Source organism: Camelina sativa, chromosome 12 (assembly GCF_030686135.1).
Source record: "Camelina sativa cultivar CO46 ecotype springtype chromosome 12, ASM3068613v1".
Taxonomy (NCBI): domain Eukaryota; kingdom Viridiplantae; phylum Streptophyta; class Magnoliopsida; order Brassicales; family Brassicaceae; genus Camelina; species Camelina sativa.
Window position 1 is genome coordinate 19,810,857 of NC_141891.1, and position 11,774 is coordinate 19,822,630.

The following is an 11,774-nucleotide window of genomic DNA, read 5'->3' on the forward strand; positions in this document are numbered from 1 at the left end:
GCAATAAGTGGCAACAATTCTACTCGGTTGTAAAATACACATGTGAATATAACTCAAAGTTTCAATATTGTAGGAAAGAAAAAGAGAGTAAAATACACATGTGAATATAACTGAATGTTAGCAATACCTTGTGATAAGGTTGAAGAAGCAATTGCAGAGATGACATAATCATTGAGAGATTTCATTCATTCACTGAATAATAAAAAGGGAAATAAGCTACAAATTAAACTTGACAAACATGGATTTGCGTTGGAGAAAAACATACAAGTTAAAGATACTAATAATGATCATCGACACTGAGAATATATATAAATGTGAACTACATTGTTGTCAAACCCTAGTTGATCGTGCTGTTCTTCATGCCCTCAAAGTCAAAATCTAGAAGACGGATCCGAAGTCTTCTATAACCGGTGTTTGGTAGCTCGACATAAAAGAATCAGTGGGAAGTGGATCGTAGCCAGGAAATAGTGAAGAAAACTCCAAATCCATCCCACAAAGATCCCAAAGACCATCGACCCCAAAATTATCTGTGGGCGGCATTGGAATTGGATCCACCGGAAAATAATCGCCGAACGTAAAAGGATCCAACAGAGAAGAATCCTCGGAAACACCGACATCCGTGAAAGCAGCATAAGATCCCAAACTGGAATCAGTTTCGTGGTAGTTAGGGAACTCGTCAAACCCTAATCGATCTTCCGGCATCATAGCCACGTTACAATTTGTAATGGTGGCGTTTTCTGAAACCCTAATATGATCATCTTCTTCCGTCTCCTTCGGCTTAGGGTTCTTCGAGTCTCCTCTTCTCAATACACATATCTTTCGTTGCTTGATTCCAACTAGCTGAGAGTTAAGCTTATCGATATGTCTCCTCAAATCCTCACCCGACAAACCATTGATATCAGAGACGAAGTCGTAAAGATCGCAAGCGTGATTCTTTCTCTTCTGATCGCTTAACGCATTGAACTTTCCAACGATCCCTGTTAGGGCTTGTGGGTTATCTTGCGGCTCGGGCCAGACTTGGACATCGTTGTTGGGGCCGTAACAGATGAATCCGACAGAGTTGCCGCATAGAACAGAGAGCTCTGTCGCTTTCTTCTTAAAGCCTGGAAACCTCTTTTGGAAAAAGTTTTCTTCTTCTGCAAATCAACATCAACATCAGAGAACTTACGAGGAGGAGCCATCGCGGTGTATTCAGAGAGAAAGTAAGAAAAAGTAAGTTTCGATCGCGGTGTATCCAGAGAGAAAGTAAGAAAAAGTAAGTTTCGATCGTGAGAAGTGAAAACCTAGAAAAAAGTAATATATTATATATATAGAGAGAGAGAGACGCTCTATCTCAATCCCACAACTATCTCGTATTTTCCTTTTTTTCGTTTCCAACTTTTTTTTTGTTTAGTTTTATTATAATTAATAATTGCATTCCAAGGGTAATTATTATGTGAAAAATGATTAATTTTTTTCTTCAATTCACCGTAAAAAGTTATCTATATATACATTTTTAAAGTAAATTTTAGGATTTACCCTTTTATTTGTACTTATTTACAAACTTAATCCCTAAAAGCATAATTATCGGCAGGTTGTTATAAGGGGGTTCTTAAATTTTTTATGAATTAATTTAAAAGAAACTTGCAATCAAATAGCTCTCAAGAAGAAGATAGTCTGAATGATTCATCTTATTCGATAAGGGAAAATGGCTTCTTATAGCCTTACAACATTGACTCTCAATTACTGAGAAAGATACGTAACGGAAGCAAACAACAATTACTGAGAAAGATACGAAATAAAGATACAGCTTAATTAGCTCCTGAAATAGTGCTAAGAATTATTAGATGATTTGACCAAACAACAAGAAACTTCCAACAAATTCCTCCCCTTAAACTGAAGCTCACCTGCATCAGTTTAACCTTCGAACTCCAAGGAGCTGCCTCAGCTTTTCGTACTGATCAAGTTTGATTGGCTTCGTCATGATATCGGCTATTTGATCATTAGTTCCGCAAAAAAACAACTTCACGGCTCCTTCACTTACCAAATTACGCAAGTAATGATACCTGACATCGATATGTTTTGTTCTACGATGCATAACTGGATTCTTTGACAGCTTTATCGTCGAACTGTTATCACAGAGGATATCACTGCAGGCTTCCTTCAAAAACTCCAATTCCTGCAACATGCCCGTTAGCCAAACACTGTGACAGGCTGCAGAGGTAGCTGCAACGTACTCCGCTTCGGTAGATGAAAGAGTAACAATGTCTTGCTTCCTCGAACTCCAACATACAGCAGCTCCATTCAATAAGAACACATATCCAGAGGTGCTCTTTCTATCATCCACATCACGAGCGTAGTCACTATCTGTGTAACCCACCAGCTTCATGATTGCTGATCTCTCATAAAACACTCCAAAATCCAAAGTACCTTTTAAGTACCTGAGTACTCGTTTGGCAATCAACATGTGCTCTTCCTTAGGATCTGCCATAAAACGAGCTAACAGACACACTACAAACATCAGATCAGGCCTTGTCACTGTGAGATACATCAAGCATCCAACAAGCTGCTTATAGAGTGTTGCGTCAACTCCGCCAACTCCTTTCTTCGTAATGATTGCACCTGGAACAATTGGATTTCTAACCGAGTTACAGCTCCACATGTTGAATCGTTCTAAAACTTCTCTTGCGTATTTCTTCTGACAGATATGTATCCCCTTAATACTCTGATGAACTTCTACTCCAAGGAAGAACTTCATCTTACCCATGTCAGTCATCTCGAATTCTCTCTGCATTGATGACTTGAACTCTGCACATAGGAGTTCATCATTGCCAGTGAAGATCAAATCATCGACATAGAGACTTACCACCAACCAGGTGTCCTTTGTTTTCTTGTAAAACAAAGTGTGATCATAGCTACTTTTCTGGAATCCTTCTTTCACAAAGTAAGCCTCAATACGGCTAAACCAGGCTCTTGGTGCCTGTTTTAGGCCATACAGAGCTTTTCTCAACCGATACACTTTTTCTTCCTCCCCTGCTCTGCTTAATCCTTCCGGCTGATCAACATAGACCTCCTCCTTCAGCTCTCCATACAAAAAGGCACTTTTAACATCGAGTTGATAGACACACCAACCTCGTTGAGCTGCAACTGCTAGGAGACTCCTTATTGTATCCCAGCGAGCAACAGGAGCGAACACCTCTGTATAATCAATTCCAGCAGTTTGAGCATATCCCTTGACCACCAATCGAGCTTTACATTTCTCCACATGCCCCTTTTCATTTAACTTTGTTTTGTAAACCCACTTCACACCGATTGACTTCGCATACGCAGGTAGAGAAACGAGCTCCCATGTGTGATTCTTCTCAATGGATTGAATTTCTGATCTCATTGCATCGATCCACTTCTCTTCCTTTTCAGCCTCATAAAAGTTCACCGGATCATCACTGACAGTAGATAACGCAAAAACAACAGCAAAATTCATCCCGCTCTCTTCTTCTTCACTTAATTCCTCACCTGTTACATAATCTTGCATCCAAACAGGTTGTCTTCTCGGCCTTCTAGAGTGTTCTCCAGCTCCGATTTCTCTATTTTCAACTCTTTGGGGGCTGATTGTTTCCTCAGTTTCTGCGTTTTCAATTTCTGCAGGAGCTGGTTCTGTTGCAGTTTCTGGCTCAACTTCATCATCGGTTTCATCTTCTTCAGTCACTTCATCATCTCCCCAAACGAGTTCCTTCTGCTCTGGTTTGCTCAATTTCCAATCCCATTTAGCATCTTCTTCAAAAATAACATCTCTGCTAATGACGTATTTCTTTGCGATTGGATCATACAGCCTATAAGCCTTGGATTCCTCACTGACTCCAAGTAAGATACATTTGTGACTTCGATCATCAAGCTTGATTCTCTTCTGAACCGGAATGTGAACATGACCAATCGAACCAAACACCCTGAAATAACTGACCTTAGGCTTCATTCCCGTCCATCTCTCTTCAGGAACTTCATCCTTTATGGCTTTTGTCACACTTCGATTCAGAATATAGGCTGTCCATCTTGCTGCATCGGGCCAGAATGATCTTGGTAGTTCTTTCTCGGACAGTAAACAGCGAACCATGTTCATTATAGTTCGGTTTCTCCTCTCTGCTACCCCATTTTGTTGAGGAGTATATGCTGCTGTCAACTGTCTTTTTATGCCATGATCTCTGCAGAACTGATTGAAATTCTCAGATGTGAATTCACCACCTCTGTCCGTGCGCAGTCCTCGTATCATGGTTTTGGCTTCCTTTTCCACCAAGTTTTTGAACACTTTAAAGGTTTCAAAAGCTTCTGATTTCTCCGTAAGAAAATAGATCCATGTTTTTCTTGAGAAATCATCAACAAGAACCATTAGATACCTCTTTCCACTTTGCAATGTAGGAGTAATTGGTCCACATAGATCGGTGTGAATCAATTCTAGCTTCTCAGTTGCTCTCCACTTGCTCTTCTTTGGGAATTTTTCTCGCTGCTGCTTCCCAATGTTGCAAACAGAACACACCTTCTCTTCCATTTTCATGTTTGGTAAACCTTTTACCAATTCCTTTTTCTGCATGATTTGGATGGACGTATTGTTGAGATGTCCTAACCTTCTGTGCCACAGAGATCCCAAATCTTCTTCCTCCACCTTGAGACACTTCTCAGAGACCGGTTTCTCCTTGGCGTAAATCAGGAACATGCGATTCAATGTCATCTTAGTTTCCATGATCAGACCTCTTAGAGAGTGAAAAATTCTGCAGGTTCCATTCTCGATCACAAACTTCAGCTTCTTTTCTTGTAGCTGTCCAATGCTCAACAAATTGTTGGAGAGATTGGGAATGTAATAAACATCAGTTATTACTTGAATAATGCCTTCTGCTTCAAATCTGATATTCCCTTTCCCTTCAACAGCCAATCTTGTATTGTTTCCCAAGCGAACTGAATGTTTAAAATCTCCATTGAGTTCTGTGAACCATGATTTTTCACCAGTCATGTGGTTGGAACAGCCAGAATCGAGAAACCACACTCCTTTTCCCTCTGCTTTACTCATGTCAGCGTGAGCCATCAACAACAACTCTTCTTCTTCGTCAAACTCAACATAGTTTGCTTTTTCTGTGCACTCAAAAGAATAGTGCCCCTTCTTCTCAGAATTGAAGCAAGTTATGGTGGATCGATCCACGGAGGATCTGCCTCTTCCACGTCCTCTGTAACTGCTTCTTCCTCTTCCTCTCCAGTTTCCTCTTCCACGAGCTCCCTTCGGCTCGTCCTCCACTTGCAAGACTTGCTCTTCAGTTTTCTTCTCGGTCACTTTGCTTTCATGTATCTACAGTGACGCCTGCAACTCATCCACAGTGAGTGTGTCAATGTCTTTGGACTCTTCGATTGAGCAGACCACGAAATTAAAGTTTTCAGTGAGACTCCGAAGAATTTTCTCCACAATCTTGACATCATCAATGACTTCTCCACAATTTTTCATGTCATTGGTTGTCTCCATGACTCTCCCAAAATAGCTGGCCACCGTTTCTCCAGCTTTCATCTCCAACATTTCAAAGATCTTTCTGAGTCTTTGAAGTTGTGCTCGCTTCACTCGAGCTCCTCCCTGATTTTTCACTTTCATCGAATCCCACAGCTGCTTAGCCGTCTCCTTCTGAGTGATGGTTTTCAAGATGGTTTTGTCAATTGAGTGGAACAAATAGTTTTTGGCTTTGAGGTCTTTGAGCTTCGCCTCTTCAAGAGATTTTTGTTGTGCCTGATCAGGCGCAGCAAGATTACTCAAATCATCATATCCCGGATCAATGACACTCCAGTACTCCTTCGATCGGAGCAGATTCTCCATGACCAAACTCCAATGGTCATAATCTCCGTCGAACAGCGGAACGGACGGTGTGGTGTGATTCTTTTCTGACATTCTCACAAAAAAAGTTTCTCTCTGTAAACACTCACAATATTTGCTCTGATACCAGATAAAAGAAACTTGAAATCAAATAGCTCTCAAGAAGAAGATAGTCTGAATGATTCATCTTATTCGATAAGGGAAAATGGCTTCTTATAGCCTTACAACATTGACTCTCAATTACTGAGAAAGATACGTAACGGAAGCAAACAACAATTACTGAGAAAGATACGAAATAAAGATACAGCTTAATTAGCTCCTGAAATAGTGCTAAGAATTATTAGATGATTTGACCAAACAACAAGAAACTTCCAACATAATTGTGTATTGTTTTGAATATTCTCTTAGATAAAATTTTCTCCTCCATTGGTAAGTTCTAATTTTGGATCCCTTATTTTTGAAAATATTATTTTTTTTAATTTAAATTTTTTAAATAGAATAGAAGTGGTATAAATGTGTAAACATTTAAGATTTTACAAAAATAGAAAATATAGCATTTAATTAATTTTCAAACATACAAAACATAATACAAATATAAATACATATTACAATAGAAGTGCAAGTTATGAAGCCAAAAACTATCATTTGAATCTCTTTCACTATTCTCCACCATTGATTCCCTTGGTTCTCTGCATCGACATCTTCATTTTCATTTGCTCGTTTCCCGTTATCAGCTTGATTCTCTTGTCCCTCTCAGCAAAAAAAATAGAAACAAATTGGTTCAGCATGTGTTGTTTTCGTGATGCCCTCAGTTAACCCCATGACAGAGAGGTATAGAAAGCAATATACATGGAACTGCATCTTCATTTATTGGCATAGCAGCTGCGGGATCATTATCAGCTCTCGCAGCAGGTCTACGAGGTCGAGGTGGTGGTACTGCTGCTCTATGCATGCCTTGTGAAAGCCATCGCACAAACAGTGCAAGAGCTCTTTTTGAGAACAAGAAAAAATCATAATTAAGAACAAGAACCAACGAGAAGCTAACACAAAAGAAGAGACAACTAACGTTCTTACAACATCAAGTCAAACCTGCAACAAAATAAAACCAGTACACTACAAAGAATGAACAAAAACATATCAAAACTTTTGTAACAAGCCAACGATTTCCAACTGAGCAGCTAAATCAGAACAACAATCATAAGCAAAACAATGAAGCTACAGAGAAAATTGTTCTAATCAAATCCAACAGATAGGTTCATTTTTGTAGCTAGAAGAGTACCTGTTCGTGGAGACTTTTCAGGGAACCAAAGCCCTCTCCTCGAACCATCACCCTAAGCCCTGGGCAAATAATCCGAAACCGAATAAACCAATCTGAACCGATCTGAATAAACCAATTGAAATCGGTTTCGGATTATCAGTTAAAACCGATCGGTTTCTGTATTGAATGTTAATCAGATTTCGGTTTTAAACCAAACCGAACCAAAATCCGATCGGTTATCCGCTAAACCGAAATATACTATTATTTTCTATACATTTAGGTTTATATGATATTATTTTCGGGCCTTGGTAGAAGCCTATTAACTATAAATAGATATTTTTAAAAAATTTTGAGTTAAATTACCATGCTGGGGATTCGAACCGGAGGCATTGAGGTAATGAAACACACGCCCTAGCCGTCTGAGCTATTCAAACTTTCTGTTTTTACTTTCCAAAATCATATATATAACCAATTCGGTTTCAGTTTGGATTTTAGAAAAAAATTGAAAACCGATCCGAATCCGAACGAATCCGAACCGATCTGATCCGATTCAGAGTCGGATTCTAAATGGATTCTATATATGTCAATCCGAAAAGTCCAAAATCCAAAAAAACCGATCCGATCCGATCCGAAAATCCGAACGCCCAGGGCTAATCACCCTCATTCTCTGCTTCTTTCTCCTGTCGACTGCAACAAAAATTAGTACACATTATTGATAGAACAAAAAAAACTGATTCCCAGCAACTAACCTCTGCCATAGCAAGCACTTCAACTGCATCAGAATACATTTCCATTTCTATTAAACTTTTTGCTTTAGTGTGTAACATAAGACCCATCATTGCACCACTGTGGAACAAAAACAAAAAAAAACAAAAAGACTTCATTAGCATTCATGTTTGCCTAGCAATTCCGTTTTCCAACCTGTACAGTCACCAATCATTAGTACAAAATCAGGCTAAACATACTCACTTGACATAAGAAGTGGCAAAATTAAGACTTTATACTGCGCATGGCCAAAGAACTAAAGACACAGATGATCATTACACTATGCATCAGAATACAAACAAAAATCTTGTTCTAGTTTAATCCAAAATCAGAATTGGAAAATTGGGTTCTTGCAAAAAGACACATGAAGTTTAAAAATTCAGACTTTATAACCAAAGATGATCAAGAGACTCACTTGACACGAGAGAGACGACGGGACCTTTCTTCCTCTGCCATAAGCGATTTGCCTTCTTTGGGTGCTTATGATTTCAGCAAGCTCACACACGAATCCTTGAAAAAATCTGATTAGCAAAACACCAAACAACTTAGTAATCAACAAACGCAAATCCAGATTCATGAGATACTCAAAATTCAAAAAGTTTATTAAATCCCTCTGTTTCTAATCAAAAAAAAAAACAGAGCCAATGTACATACAGAAACCAACAAAGTATAAAGCTCGATTCAAGAATTAAGAAAATAATCAATGGAGACAAACCTGAAAGTTGTTGTGGATTTGGTTCACTGAATTCGCAGATGGTGACCACCGAATTGTTATGGTTTCATCATGACGACCCTCGGAATGAGGAGATGATGATAATCGAATCACCTCTCCTACATGCAATCAGAGCTGACAGCAATCTCCTCTTCCTCCACACCCAGACGATTCCAAAAACAATTCTTTGTTTTCTCGCAATCGCGAGAGAGAGAGAGAGAGAGAGAGAGAGAGAGAGAGAGAACGAAAGAAATGGAAAGCAAAAAAAAAATTTCCACGTTTTCTATTTTTTTGTCCAGCCAATAGCACGCTGACACGTAGCGTCCCTTAGAACACAAATAGAGATACTATATAACAATTCCCCTTACATTTTTTCTTTTGTTTTGCTTTATTTTTTGGCATAAAAAACTAAGAAACTGCGGTTGAACCCACCGATAAACAAGGTCTAAACTTAATCTCGCTTAATTACGAGGAGTCATTGCGTTGTTCGATCCTAATGTAATGATGAGAAGCGAGAACCTACTATATATAATGACGAAGCGAGAACCTATATAACGACTAGAAGCGAAAACCTAGAGAAGGCTTAGATCATGTGCATTGAGTTTTTTCATCATAAATTTGATTTTTTTATTGTATAAAAAATTTGAGAACTCTTTATTAATTAAAAATAATTAACTCTTTTTTAATGTTATCTTATTTTGCATTTTATTTTAAATTATCATTAAAAATAATTAATAATTTTAAAACATATTAAATATGTTTAATTTTATTAATTAGTTATATTTTATACCATATACTATATTATCAATAATACAATTATAAATACTAATATAGTTAGTAAAAGTTTTACAAATAGTATTTTTTTTTTCAACTCTCATAATTTGTTTATTCATACTAACATTTTTATTGTATCAACTAAATATTAATTTTAAATTATACATATATAATATAAACTTATGCATAATGGAACTTGTTTGAAAGCTAATTTTATTTTATGATTTATATAAAAAAAATAACAACAGATAAACTATTTATTTGAGTTTTTAAGTTTTTGTGGAGTTAGTTTACTATAATAAAATATAGTAATTAAGATAATGACATGTGTCACTATATGAAAGGATATCATGAGTTTCTCAAGATTTCTCATATGAGAAACCTTGTCAATTTTACCATTTTTTAATTAAAATAATAATATTATTTTCTTATTAATTTATTTTAATTATGAGAAACTCAATGAGCAACTACAAATGCAGATGGTCATGGTTCTATAATATATTTTATATAATAATAGAGAGACTCAACAAAACTGATGATCTCTCTCAACCGCACAACGGTCATTAGAAGATATTATAGCGCATACAAATCTTACACGATCTTTTCTAAGCTCTCGTACTGGTATTTTCCTTTTTTAATTTTAACATTCTTGGTTTAGTTTTATTAATTGAATACTAAAAGAATATTTTTGATGTGAAAAAGGTTACATATTTTTTTGAATATACTGTAAAAATTTATTATATATGTAAGGTAATTTATTTATTTCTTATTTTATAATAATTCTTAATCGTAACCAGTTTATGGGATAGTGGAATTTGTTCCTTACAAACATATCGAAATTACTGTATATCGGACAACGGAAGCCATGGTTGTATTCAGAGAGAAAAAAACAAATTGCGAATCTCAGAGTCGTGCCTTGCTAGAAAAAATAATGTGTTAATAATAAATTAATAGAAAGCATATATTGGGCTTCAACGATCCATCGACCTGGGCTTAAGTAACTAAAAAATGATTACTTAAATAATTAAGGTGTAAAAAAGGATTAAACAATTGAACAATAATTGGGTTCACTTCTAGGGGTGAACCTCTTCATTCACCTCCTTATAAAATATAAATTTTGTTAAAAATACCCTTTTAATATATCCATTTTCAAAAATACTCTTTTTGGCTATTTTTATTTTTGCCCTCTTTTAATTTTTACTGACTATTTTCTTTACATGAAAAATATTTTAATCAATAAAATGAAAAACAAAATTTTCCCGCCAAAAAAATTTCAAAAAATAAAAGAGATTACTAGATCTTATTATATAAAGCTTGATGTCAAAATTACTAATTAACAAGATCGTGACTTGTGTCAATTGTATCATTCAGATGTTGACACGTGTCAATTTTAAATTTATTAAAATTATAAAAAATAAAAATGTAAAAATTCAAAACCTACCATAAAAAGGTTTTATATAAAAGTAAAATAGAAAAAAGAAAACCTAATTTTATTTAAAATATTTAAACAGTTTTAAAATTTAGAAAAAATCATTATAAGGAAATTATATATATATATATATCATAAAATTTGAAATTATAATATTGTTTACTTATTTTAATTTTAAGTTGCTAATTTTACAAAAAAAAATATTACTTTTTATATAAGAAAAAAATGATTGTGAAAATTATACAATTAATTACTGTTTCTAAAAAAATGTAAATACTCACCTTTACACAAAGAAAAATATTGTTGAAAAAAAAAATAGATTATCTCATATTTTTTCACCAATCAAAATAATTTATTTAAAAAGACTGCTATTGTAATATATAAGATATGAGTATGTAAGATTAACATATGCATTTTTGTAATTACACAAATGTTAGAGTAAAGTGACATATAATATATTCTTTAATGTGTTCATAAAGACAATTTGTTGGTAGTAGTAAAGACTAAAGAATATATTTTATTGTATATTTTAACAATAAAATATATTTGTGTGTACAAATACACTTTTAGTGGTGATGTAGATAGTAGATTTGTAAATAGATATACATTAGTGTATTATAGTAAAAAAAAAAACAAATATTTTCTATAATTAGAAGTTTATCTCTTTACTTTTATATATTATTTTTACTTACGAAAATAACTAAATATATATTCTTTGTTAAATTTAATTTTATTTTAATAACTTTGAACTCATCTATATCTATTTTCTTTAACTAAAAGTGAATCTATTTACTGTTTTTTATCAATCAAACAATTAAAAGGAAATTTCTCGGTTAGCTGCCCAAACCGGAGGGAAATGATTTACAAAAGAAACTTCAGAGATAAGAGAACACGAAGCACGGACAAGACAATCCGCCTTCGTATTTGACGCACGCGGGATCCAAAAGATGGAGAATAGTGGGAAAGACACCAGCGAGTTAAACTCATCGAGCAAGTTGGAGAAGGACGGCCAATATTC

General features: G+C 35.3%; 1 protein-coding gene and 1 long non-coding RNA gene across 2 annotated transcripts; both read right to left on the bottom strand.

The window, feature by feature from the left end:
• Positions 1 to 160: 160 nt before the first annotated feature.
• Positions 161 to 1,669, bottom strand: LOC147930776 (agamous-like MADS-box protein AGL49). The gene is made up of 2 exons (XM_087477027.1): positions 1,624 to 1,669; positions 161 to 1,136 (listed from the first exon to the last, which is right to left on the bottom strand). Exons 1-2 carry the CDS (start codon positions 1,667 to 1,669, stop codon positions 379 to 381), a joined length of 804 nt encoding a protein of 267 aa, XP_087333153.1. The 3' UTR covers positions 161 to 378.
• Positions 1,670 to 6,323: 4,654 nt separating this feature from the next.
• LOC104732215 (uncharacterized) lies at positions 6,324 to 9,156 on the bottom strand. The gene is made up of 7 exons (XR_015574338.1): positions 8,557 to 9,156; positions 8,257 to 8,362; positions 7,826 to 7,922; positions 7,440 to 7,763; positions 7,098 to 7,156; positions 6,668 to 6,807; positions 6,324 to 6,570 (listed from the first exon to the last, which is right to left on the bottom strand). It is a non-coding gene; the product is annotated as an uncharacterized LOC104732215 (long non-coding RNA).
• Positions 9,157 to 11,774: the final 2,618 nt, after the last annotated feature.